This window comes from Scyliorhinus torazame, chromosome 14 (assembly GCF_047496885.1).
Source record: "Scyliorhinus torazame isolate Kashiwa2021f chromosome 14, sScyTor2.1, whole genome shotgun sequence".
NCBI lineage: Eukaryota > Metazoa > Chordata > Chondrichthyes > Carcharhiniformes > Scyliorhinidae > Scyliorhinus > Scyliorhinus torazame.
The window spans coordinates 100,286,336-100,313,873 of NC_092720.1; the positions used below are offsets into that span (position 1 = coordinate 100,286,336).

At 46.8% G+C, this 27,538-nt stretch overlaps 1 protein-coding gene and 1 long non-coding RNA gene across 6 annotated transcripts in view; one reads left to right on the forward strand and one right to left on the reverse strand.

Moving 5' to 3' along the window:
* Window positions 1–27,538, reverse strand: part of pxylp1 (2-phosphoxylose phosphatase 1) — a 266,750-nt gene that overhangs the window by 237,718 nt on the left and 1,494 nt on the right. For 4 of the 5 annotated variants that reach the window (XM_072474551.1, XM_072474550.1, XM_072474547.1 and 1 more), the window contains exon 2: window positions 12,249–12,381. In XM_072474551.1, the coding sequence (XP_072330652.1) occupies window positions 12,249–12,339 (91 nt within the window). In that variant the 5' untranslated portion in view covers window positions 12,340–12,381. Of the gene's footprint in view, window positions 1–12,248; window positions 12,382–20,406; window positions 20,446–27,538 lie in introns of those variants that run through there. The other variant, XM_072474549.1, reaches the window with a different exon arrangement.
* LOC140389910 (uncharacterized) lies at window positions 7,932–27,339 on the forward strand. Its single transcript, XR_011934507.1, has 2 exons — window positions 7,932–7,987; window positions 26,756–27,339. It is a non-coding gene; the product is annotated as an uncharacterized lncRNA (long non-coding RNA).

Genomic DNA, 27,538 nt, shown 5'->3' on the forward strand with positions numbered 1-27,538 from the left:
ATATATGTTATGGTAAATAAATGTTATTACTTTGTATCCTTAAAACTCGTGCTGGATTCTTTGTGGCCCTTACAAAACTGGCGACGAAGGTTAAAGTGAATAGCTGTCTACACTGCTGAAGCCACCTCCCTAGATTTTTGTTGGATACAGGTTGGAAGTTGTTTTCTATTATACCATGCCTCTGTACGGACATTTGGATGTTTTGATGCTGCGCTGGAAAGCTGGAACCAGTACACACAACGGATGCGTTACTATTTCCGGGCAAACAATATCACCGAAAACGAGCGCCAGTTGGTCATATTGCTCACCGCCTGCGGCCCGCATACGTTTGGGGTGATTAGGAGCCTTATGAACCCAGCTGCGCCGGACACCAAAACGTTTGATGAACTTGTGAATATAGTGGGGCAACATTTTAACCCAACCCCGTCCACGATAGTCCAGCGTTACCGGTTTAATACCGCTGAGAGGACCCCTGGAGAATCCCTTGCCGATTTTCTATCCGGGCTACGCAGGATTGCGGAGTACTGTGACTATGGTGAGACCTTGTCAGAAATGTTACGCGACCGTTTGGTTTGCGGTATTAACAATGCGGCCACCCAGAGAAAGTTGTTCGCGGAGCCAACATTGACTTTTCAACAGGTCATTCAAATAGTATTGTCCCGAGAGAGCGCAGAGCGAGGAGTACAGGAGCTACAGGGAATGGAAATGCATGCCTTGGGGCGCAACCCCTTCCGTCCGAAAACGTCCCTCCGCACTCCTGCGGTACCTTGGGCGAGTCAACGTCCGGACCGACGCCAGTGGCCGTCGGACATTCCTCCCCGAAGGGAGCCTTCTCCAGAGCCAATGGATGAGGAGCCATGTCCGTGTCAGACTTGTAGGTGCCGACCCCGTCGCGGACGGCGGTCCTGGGGGCGCCAGAGGCGCCGTCGTTCCGACCGAAACTGGGACCAGCCCAGGGGCCGTAACTGGGACCAGCCCAGAGGCCGTACCTTCCATGTGGATGAACCTGCGGCGACTACTCCTGAGGACGTGGAGACGGAGGACGACTGCCTGCAGCTGCATTGTGTGGCAGCTCCCCGTGTGGCCCCCATTAAGGTGACAGTACGGGTCAATGGCCACCCGCTTGAGCTGGAGTTGGATACTGGCGCAGCGGTCTCCGTGATCGCCCAGAGGACATTCGACCACATCAAGCACGGTATACAGACCCTTACATTAACCGACTCACAGGCCAGGTTGGCCACCTACACGGGGGAACCACTGGACATTGCAGGAACTACAATGACCCCTGTTGTCTATGGATATCAGGAGGGGCGTTTCCCACTTATCGTGGTGCGCGGCCATGAGCCCAGCCTGTTGGGTCGGGACTGGTTGTGCCATTTGCGGTTGCAATGGCAGCACATCCTCCAAACAGTTTCTGAAGGGTTGACTGAGGTGCTAGGACGATACCCAGATGTATTCCAGCCTGGTTTGGGGCAAATAAAAGGGGCTGTAGCCCGTATCCAAGTTGAACCAGGAGCCACGCCGCGCTATTTCCGGGCGCGCCCAGTGCCTTACGCCTTGCTCGAGAAGGTAGAAGGGGAGCTCACTCATTTGGAGAGTTTGGGTATTATCAGGCCTGTCCGTTTTGCTGACTGGGCACCACCAATTGTACCTGTAATGAAGCCAGATGCCACAGTTCGCTTGTGTGGCGACTATAAACTTGCAGTGAATACGGTTTCCCGACTCGACCGATATCCAATGCCTCGCATAGAGGATCTCTACGCGAAACTTGCAGGTGGACTCTCGTTCACAAAATTAGATATGAGTCACGCCTACCTGCAGTTGGAGCTGGACCCTGCCTCCCGACCATATGTAACGATTAATACATACCGGGGCCTGTATGAATATACACGGTTGCCCTTTGGAGTATCCTCTGCCTGCGCAATTTTTCAACGTGTTATGGAGGGCATTTTGAGAGGTTTACCACGTGTGGCTGTCTACCTAGATGACGTTTTGATTACAGGGACGTCGGAGCAGGAACATTTGGAAAATCTGGAGGCTGTCCTTAGATGCCTTTCGGAGGCTGGAGTCCGTTTACGTCGCACAAAGTAGTCAAAGGAAGTAGTCTACCTAGGTTATCGGGAGGACCGCGAAGGTTTGCACTCCGTCGCAGAGAAGGTGCGTGCGATTCAACAGGCCCCCGCCCCGACTGACACTTCGCATCTTCGTTCTTTTCTCGGTCTCGTAAACTATTACGGGAAGTTCCTCCCCAATCTGGCAACTACGCTGGCCCCTTTGCACCTTCTGCTAAAGAAAAACCACACCCGGGTTTGGGGTCAGCCGCAAGAAACCGCTTTCCGGCGGGTAAAGCAACAATTGTCGTCGTCTGGGTTACTAACCCACTATGATCCTGGAAAGCCTTTGCTCGTCACATGTGATGCATCCCCGTATGGTATTGGGGCCGTCCTCTCCCACAAGATGGAGAACGGGGCCGAACGACCGATAGCTTTCGCCTCCCGCACATTGACTGCAGCGGAGAAAAAGTACGCGCAGATCGAGAAGGAGGGCCTGGCAGTGGTTTTTGCGGTGAAACGCTTCCACCAGTACGTGTACGGCCACCATTTCACGATCATGACTGATCATAAGCCCCTGCTGGGACTTTTCAGAGAGGATAAGCCAATACCGCCCATTGCTTCTGCACGGATCCAGCGCTGGGCTTTGTTGCTTGCTGCATACGAGTATTCTCTGGAACACAAACCAGGTACGCAGATAGCAAATGCCGACGCACTGAGCCAATTACCTTTATCAACCGGCCCCATGTCGACCCCCACGACCGGTGAGGTGGTTGCAACCCTAAATTTTATGGACACCTTGCCTGTCACGGCATCACAGATCCGTGAGTGGACCCAGACGGAGCCAGTCCTGTCAAAGGTTCGGCACATAGTCCTGTATGGTGGGCAGCATAGACAGCTCCCAGGCGAGTTGCGGGCATTTTCCTCCAAGCTGTCAGAATTTAGCGTGGAAGACGGCATCCTCTTGTGGGGGGCACGTGTGATTGTCTCAGAAAAAGGCCAGGAGCTGATACTAACAGACTTGCACAATGGGCATCCAGGTGTGACCAAAATGAAAATGTTGGCCCGGAGTTACGTCTGGTGGCCAGGCCTCGACACCGACATTGAGAAGGTGGCCCAAAACTGCTCCATTTGCCAGGAGCATCAGAAGCTTCCGCCGCTACATCACTGGAAATGGCCAGAACGGCCTTTGGCACGCTTGCATGCCGATGTCGCAGGCCCTTTTCAAGGATCCATGTTCCTTCTACTAATTGACGCCCAGTCCAAATGGCTAGAGGTGCATAAGATGCAGGGGACAACGTCCTGCGCAACAATTGAAAAGATGCGTTTATCGTTTAGTACGCATGGCCTCCCCGAGGTGCTGGTCACGGATAACGGCACTCCATTCACGAGTAAGGAGTTTGCTAGGTTCACAAAGATGAACGGCATCCGCCATATCCGCACTGCCCCTTACCACCCGGCTTCAAATGGGTTGGCAGAGCGCGCAGTGCAGACATTCAAAAGAGGCCTAAAGAAGCAGTCTTCCGGATCAATGGACACGAGACTGGCTCGCTTTTTGTTTACGTACAGGACCACCCCCCATGCAGTGACTGGGGTAGCTCCCGCAGAACTCCTCATGGGCCGGAGACTTCGCACCCGCCTTAGTATGGTTTTCCCGGACATTGGCGCAAAAGTACGCCGCACACAAGAACGGCAGGGACAGGGATTTTCTCGGCATCGGCCGATTCGGCAGTTTGCGCCCGGTGACCCAGTGTTCGTTCGGAATTTTGCTGGTGGTGCCCAATGGGTTCCTGGTGTAATCTTTCGCCAAACGGGCCCTATATCTTACCAAGTGCAAGCCCAGGGTCGTCTCCAGCGCAAACATGTAGACCACGTTCGGTCCAGAAGACCATCCCCTCAAAAGATTCCCCGCCCCCGGAGCTCATTTCAACAGCCGCAGAGACCAGAGACAAGGGAAGGTAGTCCTCACAATCTTCCACTGGTGCCTCACTCGAAGCCTGCGCAGGTCGTTACGGGACCGAATGGAGATAGAGACGCTGACATGAAGGAGGCAGCAGACTCTGACTCCGAGATGGAGACACAGGATGCATCAGAGGGGGAATCCTCGGGTCCACGGGCCGTGGATGTACAACCGCGCCGTTCATCACGGAAGCGCCGGTCTCCGTCTCGTTACACGCCGCCTGATCCAGCGCCGTGTGCAAATGGTGTCCGGCCTGCGGCCAAACGAGTCTGACGCCCTCCTTCGCCAGGGTCTTCAGTGGCTTCCTTGGACTTTGGGGGGGAGGGATGTTATAACCTGCCTCCTTACCATTGGCTGGGGACTAATGACTATCCCACAATCCTGTGGGAGTATGAGCTTCCCCAATGAGGGGGGCGGAGAAACCACTAGTAAACTCCCAGTATAAATAAGCTGGCCAGTTCAGGAACCAGCAGGAAGGAGTATGTAGCAAGGGAAGTTACTGCTACTGTTATGTATATATGTTATAGTAAATAAATGTTATTACTTTGTATCCTTAAAACTCGTGCTGGATTCTTCGTGGCCCTTACAAAATATGTAAAACATCAAGTGCACTACCCTCATCTACACACCTGGTCACATACTCAAAAAATTCAATCAAATTTGTTAGGCATGACCTCCCTCTGACAAAGACATGCTGACTATGCCTGATCAAGCCGTTCCTCTCCAAGTGGAGATAGATTCTCTCCTTCAGAATTTTCTCCACTAGTTTCCCTACCGAAGACGTGAGACTCACTGGTGGGCAGCACGGTAGCATAGTGAATAGCACACCCATAGTCGATGTTGATATAGTCCCGTGCGCCAAAGAAATGTTGTAGGCGTTGGTCTATTCCAGGAACAAAACCTCAGGCTCTGACATCATTTTGATGAAACTACACCTTGTATACTCCACAGAGTAAACCTTCAACTTGTCACCAAGTCACAAAACAGCTGATGTAGATCATCTGCCAATTATTGAAATGAATGTAAATGAAAATAAGGTAATTATAAAATTGTACATGACAAACTTGTGTTGTATAAAATTATTACTTCTTTACTCTTTTAGTCTCTGTACACTATTTATAAATGCCTAAACATTATTGGTCATTTTTGTTGCTCTATCTACCTGCATTTGCTTTTGCATTTCCAGGGAAATAGATATTGAAATCCCTACATCTCTCTGCTTATCCCCAATTTCAGCCTCTTTCCATTGGATGCATTTATTTATTATTATATAGAACAAAAGAGCAGCCATCACTGATTTTTGGGACATATCACTCCCAATCCTTCTTGGCAACCAGAATTTTACGCTCCCCCCTTACCTCATAGGCGGGTTCTGAGTCTGCTAGAGCAGTAAATAACAAGGACGGGATTCCCTCTGGGATCCCACCCACCCCGATCCAGATGCAATTTTACGGTGAGGTAGTCAGGGCCTTGGACAGAAAGCCCACCCTTGCTGCTGTTAAGGCCCTTCAGTGGCCAATTCCTGCCAAGCCTCAAATTGTAGGCCAGTGGATGCCTGATAACTGAGGGTGGGAAATTGAAAAACTTCTTCACCCCAATCCCGGGCAGGAAGGACATCTCAATCAGTAGGTCCCTTCAGACTGGGGTGCACCCCTGCCACATTATGCACTGAAAACCTCTGATCATCCCTCACCCCGTGGCCTAATCCCCGACAATGAGATCGTCCACCTCCCTACATCTAGGGCTACCCCTACCCTCCCCTCCCCGGGAACCCTGGTACAGTGCAGTTCCAGAAATCGTGAAAGGTCGATAACGGGCGAGAAAAGTGGCAATTAAGCCGCCAACAGAAATAGCGGTATTCTCTGCCATATAGTGCAGCACTTAGAAAAAAAAGCTTCAAGGATTGGCACTCACAGTGAATCATTGTCAGGACAGCCATTGATTCGCCCGCCCTGCCAGCGACTTAGAAACACAAGGATCAGGATGCCATTTTTAAAGGCTGCACCCGTATGTAATCAATGAACCCTGGAACACCTACCGGGACACCCGACATTGCCTGGGCACTCCCTGGCTCTGCCCCGGAGAATGTCAGGGGAGTGGTCAGGCAGTGCCGGAGGGATACCTGGGTAGTGACAAGGCAGTACCCGGGTATGACCCTCTCCCCCCTGAACTCTGCCCTCACCAGAGCTCCCCTGGTCTCTGAAAGCTTGTTTCGCGAAGTGCAAGCCTTCAAAGGCCAGTCGGGCTTTATGCCATTCTACCATCATGGTGCCCTGGATGGAATTTTTGACAGGGAGTGGCATGATTCTGGCGTATAGGCCTGATAATAATATGTTAATTTATTGTAATGGTTTCCTGACTTTGAACATCAGGAAACATGCTCCGTCACTGAAGAGCGATGGGACAATCGGATCCTGCCATAAAACAGAACTTTGCACTTCTTGTTATATTTTCCTTTTCCGTCGTCGAACCTGCCGAACGCAAATCGGAACAGAAAATCCCGGCATTATTCTCCAGCATGGCACTGCAGTACCTCTTCTAGCCACTGCAACACTGTGAATAGGCTAGAGAACTGTCAACCAATCAGGATGGTGGGGCTTCCTGCCGGCTGCTTAATTCAACGTGAAATGGCAACGAGTCTGGTGGCGTTGGTGGGATGTTTCCTGCCAAATCTCAAGATGACAGGCACCAAGCTCTCACCAACCTGAAAAGTCAGACCAAAGCGCCTAAATCTTTCTAACGAGCATCTTCTGAGAGTCTATATCAAACATCTTCTGAAAATCTACAAAAATATGTTGTATCTAATGCATTCCCTTTATCTAGATTGTTGCTCAGTTCTTGAAAAAGGTTATTGAATTTGTTAAATATGACTTGTCTTTAACAATTTCATGTCAGCTGTCTTCATTTATCTCTGCATTTCTAAATGCTTGCGAGTTCTATTGTGAATTATGGATTCCATGAATTCTTCCATAACCAACACCAGACTAACTAATCTATAGTGACTTGGCTTTATCCTTTTCTTCCTTCTGAAACAAAGGTGTTGCTTTACCTTGTTTGCATATTTAAATAGACATGTGGCCAGTGTCTCTGCTATCATCCTTCTTTGAACAGTCAAGGATGCATTTCACTCAGATTCAATCCACCCATCATCTTCCTTCATAGGTGTCCTCAATTATCCCCAAATGGCCTTTTAACTATATTTTTTATTTGTTAAATATGAATTACTACTTCCTTTCGTATTCCTTTTTAACATTATTTATCTTATTTTTCACCCTCATATTATACCTGAAGATTATCTTTGGTATCCCTAACTTTGTCACTTGCCTCCCTTTTTCATTTCAGTACAGTTTTTAATCAATTTATCCACAAAATCCTCTTTACACCTTATGGGAATATATTTATTTCATATTCTATGCTTCATGTATTTGAAGATTTTCCACAGCTAATCCAGCTACCTGGTTGTTCATTTTTCTACCTAATTAATTTGGACCAAAACCCTTCTTGTTTCATTGACCTTTATCTTTTCCAATTCCAGCACTCTTCGTTATTCTTTTTTAATTTGACATTGAACATGATATTATGGCTGCTATTTCCCAGATATGCTCCTATTTTCAGCAATTTTCCTCGCTTAATTTCTCAAAATGATATTGACCTGAAATGTCCTCATCTGGAAAGTAGGCCTGGACATATTTTAAAAAGCATTTCCCACTTTGGCCATATGCACTCCATTCTATTTTAGAATAGTTACAGCCATTAAATATTGTTGCCCTTGGTACATTCTGTCATGTGAGAGAAACTTTAAGAAATGGATATTTAAGCAATGTACCTTTAAGAAATGGAGCTGATCATATTACTGAAGTGATGTCAGAGAGTGGGGGGGAGCGGAGCTCACTTCTGCTTTTGAGTTTCAGTTTGAGAAGGCAGCTGGGAATGTCTGTGTGTTTTGCTGTGAGCTGCATGAAGAAACACAAAGCTGGTCTGTTGATTTCTGCAATTAAAAGACTATAAATGTATTGAATGTAACCTAATGTGCTCCTATTTTTGAAGATTTGAAGTCTTTTGGGTGTTTAAAGGAACAGCTTGAAGGATTATTTAGTGTTGTGATCTTTCGGGGTTATATTTGAAGTAATGGGTGTTAAGATATTCAATGTTTGTTTTAAAAGGGTTAACTTGAGTTCATAGAATAAACATTTGTTTTGTTTTAAAAACCACTTGGCCATTTGTGCCGTATCACACCTGGAGAGTACGCCGTGTGCTTCCCACACCACAATCTATTACAAGTTGTAGGTTGGTTGAACTCCATGAAACATTTGGGGGTTTTGTAAACCCGGATTTCCAACACTGCGTGGAAATTCTTCAGTAGCATTACCCCATCCTATCTCTTCAAGAAATCTTAGAACTAGAATATTAAGTTCCCAGTCTGATCATAATCTAAGCCACATTAAAGCTACTGCATCATGTTCCTCCATGGTAATTGATAGTTCAAACTTTCCAATTTTATTTTGAATGCTTTGTGTACGTGCGTACCGCTGAATCCTGACTCCAAACCATTGAAACATAGGCCTGTATTCATTTTACTGGTATTCTCATTGAATTTTTAATATCTCTTGTTCCTTCTTTAACCATGATATTACATCCTATAACTCACTGCCTCCTGCTTTCTTTTTCTCCTCAGATAATATTATTTCATTACTTATTTCAGCTGTGCCTGCACTCTAAGAGTTTTTTCCATCCTACTTTGACAGTCTTAAAATTTGATTATACATACACCACGCCACATTAATTTAAATGCTATTCCACTGTTCTTATACCCTCTGCACAATATGGTTCTGTTTTGGTTCAGGTGAAGGCCATTCTTTTGATTGTAGCCTTCCCTTGTTGGAGAACTCACGCCAGTACCCTGCGAATGTGAACTCTTTCATCCTGTACCAGTCCTGCAGGCACGCACCAACCCTCTTATTCTTTCTATCTTTAGCACCAGCGCATGGTTCCGAAAAGGATTGGTGATTATGACACTTCAGCTTCTGCTTCAGCAGAATCAACATCACAAACTAATATCGGTATGCTGCCAACATTTATACAGGCAACGTTCTAACTAAACCAGGCCTGACCTGCTGAGATGGTAGTCCTGATAACAAAATCTTTCAAATGCAAAAATCTAAAGATATGACTTGAAGATTTCCAGTGATGGGGCTGTGACTATTTCCTTTGGCAGACTGTTCCATTGTAGGATTGGCCTTGGGAAGAAAGATTGTGGATACACTGTTGTGGAAACAAATGGACTTTGTAGGTTGAGTGGATGACTACCCTAGCATGTGTTTTATCATTGCCTGTCAGTTCCCAGCAGTCCATTTCATATTTTATAGACAATGACCAGGTTAACTTTCTCCCTCCTTTGCTGTTATCTCCATCTCCAAATGCAGCAAGACCTGGACAATATCCAGGCTTGGGCTGACAAGTGGCAAGTTACATTCACGTCACACAAGTGCCAGGCAATTACTATATTCCACAGGAGATGATCTAACCATTGCCCTTGACATTTAATGGCATTACCATCGCTCAATCCTGCACAATCAACATCCTGGGAGTTACCATTGGTCAGAGACTGAGTTGGATATTAATACTGTGGCTACCAGAGCAGGTCAAAGGCTAGGAATCCGATGGCAAGTATCTCACATCCTGACCCCCAAAGACCGCCCACCATCTATAAGGCACAGGTCAGGAGTGTAATGAAATATTCTCCACACGACTGGCTGAGTGCAGCTCCAATAACACTCTAGACGCGCGACACGAACCAGGACAAATTGCTACCCCTTCCACAAGCATTCAATCCGTCCACCACATACGAACAGTGGCAGCCATGTGTACCATCTCCAAATGCACTGCAGGAACTCACCAAGGTTCCTTAGGCGGCACCTTCAAAACCCACAACCACTACCATCTAGAAGGACAAAAGCAGCAGAAACCAGGAACCTCACCACCTGGAGGTTCTCCGCCAACTCACTCACGACCCCGACTTGGAAATATATCACCGTTCCTTCATTGTCGCTAGGGTAAAATCCTGGATCTCCCTTCCTAACAGCACAGTGGGTGTACCTACACCTCAGGGGCTGCAGCGGTTCAAGAAGGCAACTCGCCACCACCTTCTGAAGGGCAATTAGAGATGGGCAATAAATGCTGGCCTAACCAGCGACACCCAAATACAGTAAATGGATTTTTCAAATTGATTCCCATTCCAGATCTTTGATCAAGAATGTGACACTGGTGTATTCACCGTACTGATTCATGCAGAATCTCTCACTGTATACGGAACCACACACAGCTTGTATATGCCAGGATTGGACGAGCAAATGTTAGGAAGATATAACTCTGATGTATTTGTTGCAAAAAATGGCCTAAGTACGTTAAAAAAGGACAAATCATATCCAGCAAGTACCATCATTAATCATCAAAAAAGTGATGGAAGGTTTCACTGAGTGTGCTATCAGGTGGCATTTACTTAAAAATCCAGACCTCTTTACAGCCTTGGTTCAAAACTGGACAAAAGAGCTAAATTCCAGAAGTAAAGTGAGAGTGGCTGCCTTTGACATCAAGGCAACAGTTGACCAAGTGAAGCATCAAGGAGCGCTAGTAAAATTGAAGTCAATGAGAATATGAGGGAAACTCTCCACTGGTTAGGGTCATGCTTAGCAAAAAGGAGCATGGTTATTGGAGGCCAACTATCTCAGCCATGGGGCAGCGCTGCTGGAGTTCCTCAGGGTAGTTTTCTAGGCTCAACATTCTTCAGCTACTTTGTCGATGCTTTTCCCTCCATCGCAAGATCAGAAGTGAGAATGTCTCTTATTAATTGCACAGTTTTCAGTTCCATTCGCTTCTCCTCAGATAATATGCAGTCCATGCAAGCAACAACATCCTGGCTTGCGTTGACAAGTGACAAGAAAGAAAGGCACCACATCATTTTCAAGAAATAATTATCTTCAACAAGAGAGAATCGAACCAACTTGCCTTGTCATTGCCCATCATTAACATCCTGCAGACGGCAGAGGATTGGTGGGAGGGTATCACCATTGTTCTTAAAATTAACTAGGCCAACCACAAAAGTACTGTAGCTACAAGGATAGGGAAAAGGCTAATAACTCGCCTCCTGACTCCTGAAAGCCTGTCCGCTATCTACAAGCTACAAGGCAGGAATGTGATGGAATAATACTGAGTTACTGAGATGAGTGCATGCTCCAACAATACTCAAGAATCTCAACACTATCCAGGTCAAAGCAGGATTGGCACTCAACCAGCACCTTAAATATTCACTCTCTCCAGACAAGCACGCATCATTATGCACCATCTACAAGATGGACTGCAGTAACTCACCAAGGCTCCTTTGACAGCAGTTTCCAAACCCCCAAAATATACCATCTAGAATGACAAGTGGAACAGATGCATGCAAACCCCCTGCAATTTCCTCTCCAAGTTAGCCGCCTGACGTGGAACTATCTGACCGTTCCTTCACTGTCGCTGGGTCAAAGTCCTTTATCTCCTTTCCTAACAAGACTATGGGTGTACCTTCACCACATGAAATGCAGTGTTTCAAGAAGGCGGCTCACCCCCCCCCCCCCCCCCCCCCCCCCGGCTACCTTCTCAAGGGCAATTAGGGATGGGCAGTAAATGTTGGGCTTTCCAATAACCTGCACATACATAATTAACGTTTTAGAAGTCTCGAAAGCCTGATTTGAGATTAATAACATTTCAAAATTAATTTAATAGCATAATAACAGTAGATTACAATTTATCCACAAAGAAGATTACTGTAAGTAGATAAATTGTTAATCCTGAGTTTGCCCAATCCTATATGGTCTCATCACTATGCTCATACACGTTTAGATTGTCATAGGAAAAGTCTGCTCCAGGAAATGATAGCGAAATCATGTACAAACGTGACATTAAAACAGTTTAACTGCTGTTTTCAGGTGTCTATTTTACACTTTTAAAGAGTGGTTTAGAGTTTAAAAAAAGAATTGTTTGAAAAAGTCAAATATAATTGTGATCAAAAAATATTTTAAAACTACACTAAAAACTGCTTCCACCATTGGAACTAATAAAGGTCAGTGAGAGTGCTGCATGGCTTCAGACACCAGCAGCAGAGGAAGGCTCGTTTCAGAGTGTGCTTTTTATTTCAATGTCTTGCATCGGTAGTGCTAGGCATTATTAATCAGAAGTAAATCAGTGGGAGCTGTACTTACAGAACTGTAGGCTCAAACTCAGGACAGCCAGCAGGGCAGCTACAGCCAGCAGGAAGAGAAAACGGCTTCGAAACAACATTGTCACACACATTTTCACACTCCCATTATGACTGGTCCTCCAACTCACTCTCCCCTGTGAAAGCAAATGCAACAATTGAGTCAGGCACGAGGAGGAATGAAGAAGTCAATTACAACATGCAGCAATCTAATGGTTTCACTGGGAAGAACTCAAAAGCGTGAAGAATGAAGCTTCTGTTGCTATGGCAACTTTCATGCTTTTTGAAAAAGGTATTTGATGCTGATTAATAGCTTACAGTTACCCCTGAACAATAACTAGCAATCAAACAGCCCTGGTTTTCTATTTCATTGTTTTGAAATGGGCGTAGTTGCACAAATTTAGTTTGAAAATGATGTTCAGTTTAAAATCCTAAAGACTATACAATTATTATGAAGCGTTACTATTAAAAGACTACCAGAACTTTATCAAACCAAAAGGAAATTATTGATATATTTAATCTGTTACAGTCAGATTTAGACGCCTCTAATTCTCTAAAACATGTTTGGACAAGCAAGCCTTTACTCAATAATTTTCCACTAAAAGCAGCAAGACAAGATAATGCACGCTTCAGTATGAGACCGTTGCAACACATCAGACACGAAGCCAATGATTCTCAAACGCGTTTATCGGAACTGTTAAACAAGAGGACCAAACATACTGAGCATTGTCAAGATACTTTTCTGTGAATGACCACCTGAAAATAAGGCTTAAAAATATAAATTAGGATATTCATCGAATTCCGACAGTGCAGAAGGAGGCCATTCAGCCCATCGGGTCTGCACTGACTCTCCGAAAGAGCACTCTACCTAAGACGCCCCCCTGTAGCCACCTGGCTTGGCCAACTCCCGACGTAAAATGGAGAACAGCAAAGGCTGCAGGGAAATTCAGCCAACACAGGCAGAAACCAGCAGGTGCAAGTTTACTGTGTATTAAACTCTGCAAAAGCCCAGACAGCATCGATACAAGCAGCCATCTGCATAATAATGTAGCAGCAATCTACATACTAATGAGCGATCCCCGGGAACAATCGAAACATTTGGGATAAACAAGGCCAAGCCAGACTCCTCGGCGCCAGCAGGAGCCAACACAAAAGAGGTTAACCTCAAGACCGCCCATCGATCAGGGGACCGCTCCAGTATTGGAGAAATCGAACCAAGCGATTGGAACGAAGTCCAATCACTTGGAAACAGGTACGGGCTCCGCCCCGAAAGGCGGGAAGCCCCAGGGGACTATAAAGTTAAGCCCCCAAGTTCAAATCGTTCTTCTTGACCGGGTCACTCAGCAACGCGAACCAACCCTTGACAGTGACCGGTTCAGCTGCCGCCAAGAGCCCGTAAGTCTTAAGTCAATACTCGCTACGAGATAGGCGCTCCTAGCTACCAGTCCGTACCAACTTTGAATCCCGCAGACTCAGAACCCGAACGAAAGGCCATTTGTTCCCCTGACCTGGTGGGCCAGTCCGAAGCTAAGTATAGGCCTGTTAGTTGTAGAAGTAGCTTAGACGTAGAATTTATGCATGAGTAGCGATTTACTGTGTATAATAAATGTGCTTTGATTTGAATCTTACTAATTGGTGTATTGAGTTATTGATCATTACTTGAACTTGAACCTCGTGGCGGTATCATAAAGATACCTGGCGACTCGAGAGTAAAGGTTATAAAACAGAGCCAATTGAACCAACCAAAAGTTAGCAACACCCCCCACCCGAGCCCATTACCTGCACATTAATTATGGCCAATTCACTTAACCAGCACAACTGAGGAAACTGGAGCACCCACAGGAAACCCACGCGGAACGGGGAGAACGGGCCTCGGATGACAGTCTGTGTGGAGTTTGCACTTTCTCCACGTGTCTGCATGGGTTTCCTCCGGGTGCTCCGGTTTCCTCCCACAGTCAAAGATGTGCAAGTTAGGTGGATTGGCCATGATAAATTGCCTCTTAAGTGTCCAAAAGATTAGGTGGGGTTACTGGGTTATGGGGATAGGTTGGAGCAATGTGGTTCTCTTTCCAAGGGCCAGTGCAGACTCAATGGGCCAAATGGTTTCCTTCTGCACTGTAGGCATTCGATGATTCTGTGATTTCCGTGGCCAGAGGGTGGGTGTGGGGACCAGCGCCTGGTCCAGGCAATGTTTTTTTAAAAATATTTTTATTCTCCTCCTTTTTCACATTTTCTCCCAAATTTACACCCAACAACAAACAATAATCAGTAACAAATGCAATGTCAATCCCCATATCAATAACAACGATCCCATCCTCCCACCAAACCCCAAACATTAGCCCACATGTTTACATAAACAAATGACAAAAAGGCATCAGGGATCACCCATAGTCACCATTAATACATACAGTCCCCCCTCCCCCCAACCCTCCCAGCCACCCACCACCCTAATGTTCGTTGTAATCCAATCCTCGAAAGTGTATCATGAATAATGCCCATGAATTGTAGAACCCCTCCATCCTTCCCCTCAGTTCAAATTTGACCTTTTCAAGCGTCAAGAATTCTAGCAAGTCCCCCCGTCAGGGCACAGGGTGGAGAGGTTGATCTCCACCCCAACAGGATCCGCCTTCGGGCAATCAACAAGGCGAAGGCTACAACATCTGTCTCCGGACCTGTTTCAAACTCCGGCTGGTCCGACTCCACGAATATTGTCCCAAGGGCCTGGGTCCAGTTTCACGTGCACCATTTTAGAGATTACCCTAAAAACCTCCTTCCAGTAATCCTCCAGCTTTAGACAGGACCAAAACATATGAACGTGGTTTACAGGGCACCTCCGCAATGTTCATATCCATCTTCTACCCCCTCAAAGAGCCGGCTCATCCTCGCCCTTGTAAGGTGCGCTCTATACACCACCTTCAGCTGTATCAGCTCCAACCTCACACACGAGGTGGAGGCGTTCACCCTCCGGAGCACCTCACATCAGAACTCCTCCTCCATACCCTCTCCCAACTCTTCCTCCCACTTTGCCTCGATCCCTTCCAGTGGCGCCTTCTCCTCCTCCAAAATAGCCCCGTAAACCAGCACCTTCTCCAGCAATGTGGAAGCCGGCTCTACTGGGAAGCTCTGTATCTCCTTCCTGGCAAAGTCTCGAACCTGCATGTATCTAAATATTTTCCCCTGCTGCAGCCCATACTTCGCTCCCAGCTCCTTCAATCCTGCAAACCGAGCCCCAAGAAACAGATCTTATCATGTCCTAATTCCTTTCTCTCCCATCTCCGAAAGTTTCCATCCCACTTCCCTGGCTCAAATCTCCCCCGAATTGGCTTTCCCCTTGACCTTGCCCCCAACCCAAAGTGCTGGCGAAACTGCCTCCAAATTCTCAACAAAGCTATTACTACCAGATTCCCTGAGTATATCCCCGGGACCGAGGTCCAGGCAATGTTACGAATGGGTGCCTGGGGTACAGTGTCTGGCATCCGGTGACCAGGGCCCCGGGCTGTAGCTGGGGGTGCATGGGCATGGCACCCTGCAGGATGTGAGCGGGGGGAAGTGGGGGGCGGGGATGAGGGAATGGAGTGTCCCGGCGTGGAAGACACCGCTGGACTTCAGTCTCAATTCCTTACAGATATTACAGGGGCTGGATCATATCTTGGATCCCGCTGAAGCTGCACTCACAGTGCTGCTGGCAGGCAAGGCAGCCAGGTGCCGGAGAATGCAGCGACAACAGAGACTCAAGGCAGTGGCCCATGTTCAGGATGCTGCCCCACACCCTGAGGACCCGGCCATCAGGCCACGGAGGGACCCAGAGGGGAAGGTCGGCGAAGGCCCAAGGTCTACAGGCGCCGCTGGTCTTTCGAACAGGTGACGGACAGCGTGCGCCGCAGGAGGCTCCGCCTCAACAAGGGAACGGTGTGGCATCTGTGCCATGTCCTCGCAGACTTGGCACCACGTGGAGGAGGGATACCCGCTCCCTTGGCTGTCAAGGTCACGGTAGCCCTGAATCTCCACGCTAGAGTTTAATTTGGATAAATTTGAGCTGATGCATTTTGGTAGATCAAATTAGGGCAGGGCCTATTCAGTTAATGAACAAAGAGATCTCGGGGTACAGGTTCATAGCTCCTTGAAGGTGGAGTCGCAGGTGGACAGGGTGGTGAAGAAGGCATTCAGTATGCTAGGTTTTATTGGTCAGAATATTGAATATAGGAGTTGGGACGTCTTGTTGAAGTTGTGAGATTTACGAGGATGCTACCAGGACTTGATGGTCTGAGTTATAAGCGGGTACAATTTTTTCCTTTAAAAAACAGTTAAAAGACAGTTACATGGGCAGGGTGGGTATAGAGGGATATGGGGCAAATGCGGGCAAGTGTTAGTGTTAGAAACTGGGCGGCATGGACAAGCTGGGCCAAAGGGCCTGTTTCCATGCTGTAAACATCTATGACTCTATGATCTCACAAGCTGCAGCCCACAAGTGCATCCGTGAAGTCATAGATACCCTGTTTGTCTGGGCAGCAAACTGTATAAACTTTGACATGGACCAGACCCAAGTTTCTCTGCCGGGATGCCCCAGGTCCAGCAGGCAATAATAATAATAATCTTTATTGTCACAAGTAGGCTTACATTAACACTGCAATGAAGTTACTGTGAAAAGCCCCTAGTCGCGATGGCACGCATCTCACCTTGTGTGCGGGGCATCAGTGGTGAACCTGAGGAATGCTACCACTGGAAGTAGTTGAGGCCAAAACAGTGTCTGTTTTCAAAAAGCAGTTAGATATAGCACTTCGGGTGAAGGGGATCAAAGGATATGGGGGGGAAAGCAGGATTAGGCTATTCAATTGGATGATCAGCTGCGGTCATAATGAATGGCAGAACAGGCTCAAAGGACCAAATGACCTCCTACTGCTCCTATTTTCTATTTTTGTCTGCCTGGCACAGCAGCGGGGCAACGTGCTGGTGGTGGAGGGGGAGGGACATGGGGTCACCTCCGAGAAGGAAGACGAGGAGGCAGTCGACTAGTAGCGGCTGGAAGACGAGCCTGGGAGGACCCACAAGACCAGCTGGAGGACAGTCGGCAGCGATGAGGGTTTGGTTTGATTTATTGTCACATGTACCGAAGTACAGTGAAAAGTATTTTTCTGCAGCCGAGGAACGTACACAGTACGTACATAGTAGACACAAGAATAATCAACAGGGAACAAATGGTACATCGACAAAACAGTGATTGGTTGCAGTGTGGAACAAGGGGCCAAACAAAGCAAACAAAGCAAATACATGAGCAAGAGCAGCATAGGGCATCGTGAATAGTGTTCTTACAGGGAACAGAGCAGTCCAAGGGGGAGTCGTTGAGGAGTCTTGTAGCTGCAGGGTAGAAGCTGTTCCTATGTCTGGATGTGCGAGTCTTCAGACTTCTATACCTTCTGCCTGATGGAAGGGTCTGGAAGAAGGCACTGCCTGGGTGGGAGGGGTCTCTGATAATGATGTCTGCCTTCCTGAGGCAGCGAGAGATGTATACAGAATCAATGTGGGGGAGGCATGTTTGTGTGATGCGTTGGGCTGAGTTCACCACAGTCTGCAGTTTCTTGCGATCTTGGACTGAGCAGTTGCCATACCAGGCTGTGATGCAGCCGAATAGGATGCTCTCTATCGCACATCTGCAGACGTTTGTGAGAGTCAATGCAGACATGCCAAATTTCTTTAGATTCCGCAGGAAGTAGAGACGTTGTTGGGTTTTCTTGATTGTTGCATCAACGCGAGTGGACCAGGACAGACTGTTGGTGATGGTGACCCCCAGGAACCTAAAGTTATCGACCATCTCCACTTCGGATCCATTGATGCAGATGGGAGTGTGTGTCGTGCTGCGCTTCCTGAAGTCGATGATCAGTTCCTTGGTCTTTCCAACATTTAGAGAGAGGTTGTTTTCGGTGCACCATGAAACCAAGTGATTTATCTCCCTCCTGTAGTCTGATTTGTCGTTGTTTGAGATGTGGCCCATCACAGTCGTATCATCCGCAAACTTATAGACTGAGTTGGAGTTAAATGTTGCCACACAGTCATGGGTGTATAGGGAGTACAGTAGAGGACTGAGCACACATCCTTGCGGGGCTCCGGTGTTGAGGACTATTGTGGAGGAGGGACTATTGTGGCTGTTGCCTATCCTGACAGATTGCGGTCTGTTGGTGAGGAAGTCGAGGATCCAGCTGCACAGGGAGGGGTGAAGTCCAAGATTGCGGAGTTTAGTTATTAGTCTTGTTGGGATAATGGTGTTGAAGGCGGAACTGTAGTCTATGAACAGCAGTGTTACATTTGGGTGGCGGGCAGTGGATCCTCATCTCTGCGCTCTACGCCAATCTCTGCATCAGTGACCGATCTGTCCTCGGCCACCCCCGCGACCTCCAGTTCCTGTTCCTCATAGCGGGTGAGGACTCTGATATCTGGCACCCCGCCACCTGTCTGGGCCCTCTCCCATCTGTTGAGGGCAAACCTGCTGCAGGACACAGAGAGGGCTTTGTGAACCGCATGCATCGTTCATCGTTTGCGGGGGTTGGGGGTGACTTGCGCAGCACTGCTAGACATCGGTGGGCCTGAGTACGGTATAGTGCTGGGCGGGGGCGGTGCTAGGCGCATAGTCATCGAGGCAGCGGGGTTGGTGGATGGGGCCGATGCCAGGGGACCCGGTACCGGGAAGTCATTGATCTTCTTGCTGCATTGGGTGCCGGTCCTCCTGGTGATGCTCCCCGAGTTGACGGCCGCTGCCACTTATTTCCAGGCAACACTTTGCCCTGTGGCTGACCCTCCGAGCCCCTCAGGGGAACAGCGCATCCCATCTGCACTCGCCCGTGTCCAACAATCTGGCCAGGCTGGCATCCCCGAAACGTGGGGCTAGTCTCCTCGGTGGCATAGCTGCGCACTGTGCAGGGTTTGCTGTACAAGATCGGTTTAAGTGCTGCTCCCCCTTGTTGGTGGGAAGGTGGTGGGTGCGTTCCCAGCAAATCTGCCGGCGGGACCATCATTTGCGGCGTGAAGCCGGTTGGGCCTCGTTATGTGGACCAATTAATGTTTGATACCAGTGTCGGCCTCGCCGGGTCGAGTGTCGGGAAACTCGCAGCAGTTCCCGCTCGCTACCGCACTTAGAAACATTTCTATTAAATCACGCCCTATATCTCCTGGTATATTTCTGACTAACAGCAATACTATTATTTAGCTTACACGTCACCAGAAGCCTTTTTTTTTGATTTGAAGAATAATACTTAGAATTCAAATTGTGTTGAATTGACAGCAAATTGAAAGCTTTGCTGATATTGTTCATCGTCCTTTCTCACCTGTATTCACATTTTGTACACAATATCCCAATTTACTGAGCACTACTTTCTGAAAACATCTCATTTGTCTAAAGCATATATTCTAAAGTATAATGTCCAGGAGATTGTAGTTACTTTGAAAATATACCAAAATTGTTGCATCTTATATAATTGCTTCATAGGTCATGGAAATACTTTGATTAAAAACTATAAAGCGAAGCATCAAATCGAGCCCTCCCAACTTCAAGCTTCTGTGTAATTTTAGTAATGAAACTTATTTATAAACAATTCACAATCACGTTTTTTGATGAAAATCACTTGTAACTGCATAATTATGACACATATTCTTTGGAGTTTGAAATTTCTCTTGCTGTATATGGTTATTCCAGTATGATTTTCAAGTAACTTCATTGCAGGGTTAATGTAAGCCTACTTGTGACAGTAATAAAGATTATTTTTATTATTATCATTTCTTCATGTACGAAACTGTGGACCAGGCTTTACAAACTGTTGCAAGGAGCAATCCCTATGCTGGTATGGTCGGGCCCACAAGGTTTATCCAATACTGGGCCTCAGGCCTCACTTACGTGAAGCCAGCAAGCTGCACACAGTGGGAATCCACAGGTAGCTCACCACAATAAGGATTTCAGTATTGGACTACAGCATTGTCAGCCCACAGTCCCTGGGAGCGAATAATCAGTAGTAAATCAGTGCAGTTCAACATCTGCTTCTGTGAGGTGAACTGATCAATTGTTAAACTGTTCATGTGGAAATTAGATCCTGTGACATTGTTCAAAGAGAAAGGAAGTTTTCCTACCATCCTCCCCATCATCTACCCCTTAATCAACAACCCCCAAAACAGATCACCTCGTCATTCAGCATACTGCTGTGTCTGGGGCCCTGAAGTCTGCAAACTGATGACCGCCATTGCTGCAAAACATAAAGTAGCTTCAAAGGTAATTAACTGGCTGCAAATCAATTCTGCGAGGTTATGCTATATAAGGTGCTATAAAGAAGTAATTATTTATTTTCAGTCATAGATCAGGTGTTTTTAAAGATAGGAAAAAGCAGATTTTGAATAATCTTAGTTGTTAGAATTGGATAGATCAGCGTAACACCTATTCGGAACACTTGACAATTGATGATCATGATACATACATCTTTTGTGCAAACTGCCGACAAAATCATGTTGTCAGATATTTTAAAAATTCTATCTCCTTTATTTTACTTAAAAATACTATGACTTATATTATGGAAATGAATAAGAAGTGCACTCATATTTTGGATTTCCATATTATCAGAGTTAATAGGGAACGGTCTGACACATTGGAATTCTATGTAATAAGAGTGAAGGAGAGGTGGACGGACACAACCTTATATTTACCCCAGTGCCTTCTGACTAACTGGAGTATCTGTAAATAGTGAAATAAATATCTTTTAAACTTTCTCACAAGTTTCCATATTCCTGGACATACTGGTCTTAGAAGTTCCCAAAATGACCAGGAAAAATGAATGCCTTTATATCTAGAGGAAGAGAATGCAAGTGTGTTGAGGTCATGCTGCAGTTATAGAAAACATTGGTTAAAGGTAAAGTTGCCAGTCTCAGGTGACCATAGGCTGCTTTCCCCTTTTGAGGGAAAGAGCTGACTGGTGGTGATTTAGCCTGAGGATCACCACACCTTAGGCGAGTGGCAAGGGTGAGAAGGCAGGGCCTTCATGAACAACCTCAGCCGGTACGGGAATTGGACTTATACTGCTGGCTTTGCTCTGCATCATGAACCAGCTGTCTAGCCAAGTGAGCTAATAGTGGTTAGACCAAACCTGGGGCGAAATTCTCTGGTATCGGCGCGATGTCCGCCGACTGGCGCCCAAAACGGCACAAATCAGTCGGGCATCGCGCCGCCCCAAAGGTGCGGGATGCTCTGCATTTTGGGGGGCCGAGCCCCAACCTTAAGGGGCTAGGCCCGCGCCGGATGAATTTCCGCCCTGCCAGCTGGCGGAAAAGGCCTTTGGTGCCCCGCCAGCTGGCGCGGAAATGACATCTCCGGGCAGCGCATGCGCGGGAGCGTTAGCGGCCGCTGACGGCATTCCCGCGCATGCGCAGTGGAGGGAGTCTCTTCCGCCTCCGCCATGGTGGAGACCGTGGCGAAGGGGGAAGGGAAAGAGTGCCCCCACGGCACAGGCCCGCCCGAGGATCGGTGGGCCCCGACCGCGGGCCAGGCCACCGAGGGGCACCCCCTGGGGCCAGATCGACCCGCCACCTTGTCCCGCCGGTAATGTAGGTGGTTTAATCTACGCCGGCGGGACAGGCATTTTAGCGGCGGGACTTCGGCCCATCCGGGCCGGAGAATCGCGGGGGGGGGGCCGCCAACCGGCACGGCGCGATTCCCGCCCCCGCCGAATATCCGGTGCCGGAGAATTCGGCAACCGGCGGGGGCGGGATTCACGCCAGCCCCCGGCGATTCTCCGACCCGGCGGGGGGTCGGAGAATCTCGCCCCAGGAGTGCTGTGTGTAATTCTGGGCACTACACCCTAGAAAGGACTGCATAAATTTACTAGAATGATACTTGGATTCCAAGTGTTAAGCCACAAGGAGAGAATAAACAAACCAGGGTTGAATTTCCTGAAATTTAAAGGAAAATGAAATGAAAATCGCTTATTGTCACAAGTAGGCTTCAAATGAAGTTACTGTGAAAAGCCCCTAGTCGCCACGTTCCAGCGCCTGTTCTGGGAGGCTGGTACGGGAATTGAACCGTGCTGCTAGCCTGCCTTGGTCTGCTTTCAAAGCCAGCGATTTAGCCCTGTGCTAGGGTGATTTGATTGAAGTTTTTGAGATATCATGTGGAAGAGATAGGGTAGAATAAAAGGTAAGGGGGCCCGAGGAGATAAGTTAAACAGAATTTAATAAATCAACATGAAGTAAAGGCCGCAATATGGCTTGCAGCTCAAAGGTACCGAAGACACGGGACCCAGACCGGACCGGCTTTTATAAGGTGAATTTACGAGGCCCAGCTGAACAGGCCTCCGCCCATTACTGGGGGGGGAGTTCTTATTCCACGAGTTCCACAGTGAGTTCAATTGAGGAGTCCCAGTGGGTCTTGTGAGGGTTATTACATCCCCCACCCCCCCAAAGTCCGAAGGTTCCCCTGCAACAGATTTTATAGGGGGTCTCCTTCGTTGTTTCAGTCGTAGCTGTGCTTCTAATAACTGTGGGGCTGGATCGGGAGGCATGTATCATGTCGAGGAGCACCTTTTCCATGCAGAACACTGATGGGCCTCTGTCGGAGGCCTGTCTCTGATTGCAACATTCTTCCGAGACCACTGGGGATTCCGTGCCCATATCTAGCCTCCTCCTGCTTCTATTTTCTGTTTCTATGTTTCCACAATGCTGTGTATGATGTAATCCATGGAATCCTGGACCTCCTTTTCCACATTCTCGTGGGAGAGTGGCAGCTCTATGACCCTTTTCAGGTCTAAGGTTGGCTCCGCAACAGCTTCCTTTCAATCGCCATAGGAGCACAGTAGCACAGTGGGTAGCATTGTTGCTTCACAGCTCCACGGTCTCAGGTTCGATTCCCGGCTTGGGACACTGTGTGGAGTCTGCACGTTCTCCCTGTGTCTGTGTGGGTTTCCTCCGGGTGGTCCGGTTTCCTCTCACACGTCGTGCTTGTTAGGTAATTTGGACATTCTGAATTCTCCCTCCATGTACACAAACAGGCGCCGGAATGTGGCAACCAGGGGCTTTTCACAGTAACTTACTTGCAGTGTTAATGTAAGCCTACTTGTGACAATAAAGATTATCATCATATTGTTAATGCCACACACCAAATGACCTCTTAACTTCTCAGGAAGGGATGGGCCAAAGCCACAAAGTTCAGCTAACTTACGAAGTGTGTCAGAAATTCTATAATCGATTCCCCAGGGGTTCTTCCAGACTTACTGAACCGATACCTCTGCATTATTACCGATGACTTAGGGTCATAATGATTCGCGACTAGTTCCACAAGCACGCTAAAGGTTCTTGAGTCTGGGACCGCGAGGTAAGTGAGGCTCTTGATTACGCTGAATGTTGAAAAGCAGCATTTTCAAAATCCTGCTGACCTCGCTCCCATGTTGGGGAATTTAATTACCATCACGAACTTCCAGAATCACAGCAGTTGTTTACCTCATCACCAGTTTAAAAGCTCAGGAGACCCAAGTTAAGTTAAACAGCATTAAATAAAACAACAGAAAATGAAGACCGCAACACAGCTTACAGGTCAAAGGTTCCAACCAGGACTGGTAATCATGCTGGTCCCAGTATGGGCCGGCTTTTAAAAGGCGAAGTTATGAGCCCCAGCTGGGTGGGCCTCTGCCCACTAGCAGGGGAGCTGATATTCCACGAGTACCTCAGGGAGATCAATTGAGGTGACCCCATGGATCTCGTGAGGGTTATTACAGGTAGATTAGGAAAATCTATTTCTTCTCATTGGGCAGTCTGGGACTAGCGGGCGTAGTTAAAATAATTACAGCTGAACCATTCAGGAGTGAAATTAGGAAACACTTCTTTATGCACAGTGTGATAAAAGTTTGGAACTCAATTTTTAAAATGGCAATTGATGCTGTATCAATTATTAATTTTAAAACTGAGATTGGTATGGGGGAACAATTAAATATCATCACCATCACTAGGAAGTAGTATTAGACAAACAAATAGGGCTAAAGCAGATAAATCCCCTCATCCAGATTGCCTGCATCCTGGGATCCTAAAAGAAGTAGCTACAGAGGTAGTGGGTGCATTGGTTGTAATTTTCCAGAAATCCTTGGATTCTGGAGTAGTACCGGAGGATTGGAAAACTGCAAAGATTACGCCTCTATTCAAAAAAGCAGGTAACTATAGACTGATTAGCCCAACATCTATTGTAGGGAAAATGTTGGAAGCAATTATTAAGGAAGTAATAGCAGCATATTTGGAAAATCATAATCTAAGAGTCAGCATGGCTTCATGAAAGGGAAATCGTGCCTGACAAATTTAGTAGAATTTTTCGAGGAAGTCTCAACCAGAATGGATAGAGGGGAACCAGTAGATGTGTTGTACTTGGACTTCTAGAAGGCATTCAACAAGGTACCTCACAAAAGGTTAAGTCATATGTTAAGTGGTGTTGGAGGTAGTATATTGGCATGGACAGAGAGTTGGGCAATGGGCAGGAAACAACGAGTGAGAATAAGGGGTTCTTTTTCAGTTTGGCAATCTGTAACCAGTGGAATTCCAAGGGGACTGCATCTGTTTACAAATAAATATTAATGACTTGGAGGAAGGAAATTAATGTACTACAGCCAAGTTTGCAGATGACAAAAAAACAGGTGGGAAATGCAAGTTGCGAGAGGGATGATCTTAACTGCACACAGATCCAGATAAAAGCCCTGTCACAAAACTGCAGCTCAGCTTGATTATATGTGCATATTCTTTCTTTTGGATTGGATAGCAATCAGAAAAAACACCTCTAGTTAATTGTCTCCTTTGTAGCTCAGAGGAGCAGACATCAATTTTAGCATCTCTATTCCGACCCACACTAAGATCAGCTAACATAACACAAAGAAAGAATCGATACTAGGATCTCCTCAAATCCGAGGTTCAGTGACTTGTTGTCTTGACTAACTGGGGAAGTTCATCATTTTCTTCCAAAAGGTACCTGGTCTGCTCATCGGTTTAAACAAGTCGGCTCTGCTAATGCGGCTGAAATAGCGTTAGGGCACTTGACTACATTGCTTTGTTTTTTAAATATTGCGGAATGTGTTGCATGACTCAGTGCTGTCTGAGCAATCCTAAAAGAAAGCAGATTACTCCGCTAAATTCTCTAATTAAAATAAATCAAAGATCAAAAACGTGTGGAATTTTAATCTTCCCAGCTCAGTTAACATTGGCTTATGACTTCCCGCTCATTGTTTAATTTGGCTTCAAATCCATATCTCTCTACTGTACTTTACAGATTCTGTGAATCTCAATGGTCACCACCAGTCTGTTGTGGGAATTGAAATGACAAATTATTGTAAAGAGTACAGCTATTTTGAATTGTCAACCACTATAAGCAAGGCAGCTCTAATGAATCCACCCATATGCACTCAAAATACAGAATCCACATTATAGAACCCGATCTGAGCATAAATCCAGTGTACATACGGATAACCAGTTTAGAGCCCTGGAATTAAACAGTGGCTTCTTGGTTTACAAACAAAGAACGTGTAAACTCACAGAAACATAGGACTGGATTCTCCGCCCCGCCACGCCACTTTTCAGCCTCGACCCATCGGCGGGATTCTCCATTACGCCAGCTGGTCAATGAGGTTTCCAATTGTGGGGCAGCCCCATGCCGTCGGGAAGCCCCCGGGCGCCGGAGAATCCCACCCATATTTGAATTGGAATTCCTTTGCATGTCCTGCATCATTTTTTGAGTATCCTAACCCATATCCAACCTCATCATCCGTGTGTTTTCTGACTTTCATTCGTTCCCAATCCACCCATGCCTCACATTTAAACTTCTCATTCTTACTTTCAAAACACCGCCGTGGCCTTGTCCCGTCCATCTCTGTATCCTCTTCCATCCTACAAACCTCCAAGAACTCCGCCTTCCTCAAAAAGCAGCCTCTTGATTGAATCATAGAATCTACAGTGCAGGAGGCGGCTATTCGGCCCATTGAGTCTGCACTGGCCCTTGGAAAGAGCACCCCACTTAAGCCCATGCCTCCACCCTATCCCCGTAACACCCAACCCAGTAACCACACCCAATCTTTTTGAATACTAAGGGCAATTTATCATGGCCAATCCACCTAACCGGCACATTTTTGGAACGTGGGAGGAAACCGGAGCACCCGGATGAAACCCACGCAGACACGAGGAGAGACTTTGCACAGTGACCCTAGTTGTGAATCGAACCTGGGATCCTGGAGCTGTGAAGCAACTGTGCTAACCACTGTGATACCGTGCTACCCACAAGCAGCAGAACTTTCAGCTATCACGGCCCTACATAAAACTTACTTCCGTGAATAAGCGTTTAGTCTTCCCTTCCAATGTCTCATTTTTAAACATTTGGTGTCAATATCGGTCCGTTTACACCCTGTAAAATACCTTGGGAAATTTCTTTCATTAAAGGCACTATATAACGACAAGGTATTGTTACTGCAATCTCTGCTGATGTTTACAATGGAAATATTTATGTAAACATATCTTTCATTCCAGGCTACCACACCAGTGCAATACTGAGGGAATGTGGAACTGTCACCAGACCAGTGCAATACTGAGGGAATATGGAACTGTCACCACTCCAGTGCAATACTGAAGGAATGTGGAACTGTCACCACTCCAGTGCAATACTGTGGGAATGTGGAACTGTCACCACTCCAGTGCAATACTGAGGGAATGTGGAACTGTCACCACTCTAGTGCAATACTGAGGGAATGTGGAACTGCCACCACTGCAGTGCAATACTGAGGGAATGTTGAACTGTCAGATGTGGCCTTATTTTGGATGTCTTTAAACTGAAGCCACATCGGACATTTGATACAAATTTTCCCACAGAACTATTTGAACAAGATCAAGGTGTGTTCTTAGAGTGCCCCAGCTAATAATTAACTCTCAATCAACATAGCAAAAAAAAATGATTGTGTTGCTGTTTGAATTTGGTTGTTACATTTTCTACATTACACCAATCCTTTAAAAGTCTTATGTTTGCTTTAAAGACATCCAGGGGTTGTCAAAAATGCTACTTCTTTCCTTTTGTTCATAAAATATACTTGAATATACTTCCTTAATTTAAAAAAAGAGCACATTATTTATCTCGCTTTCAATTTCTGAAAATTGCAATGTAAAGGTTTTCAGCCAGTTAGAGCATTTGTTGCATCATACACTTACATCAGCTGCCAACATGGCAAAGGTGTTTTGACACACTGCAATTCCTAGAGCTGATCCCACTCAGAGACATGCACTGAGGCAATCTGACCCTTCAGGTCACCCTGGCTTGTG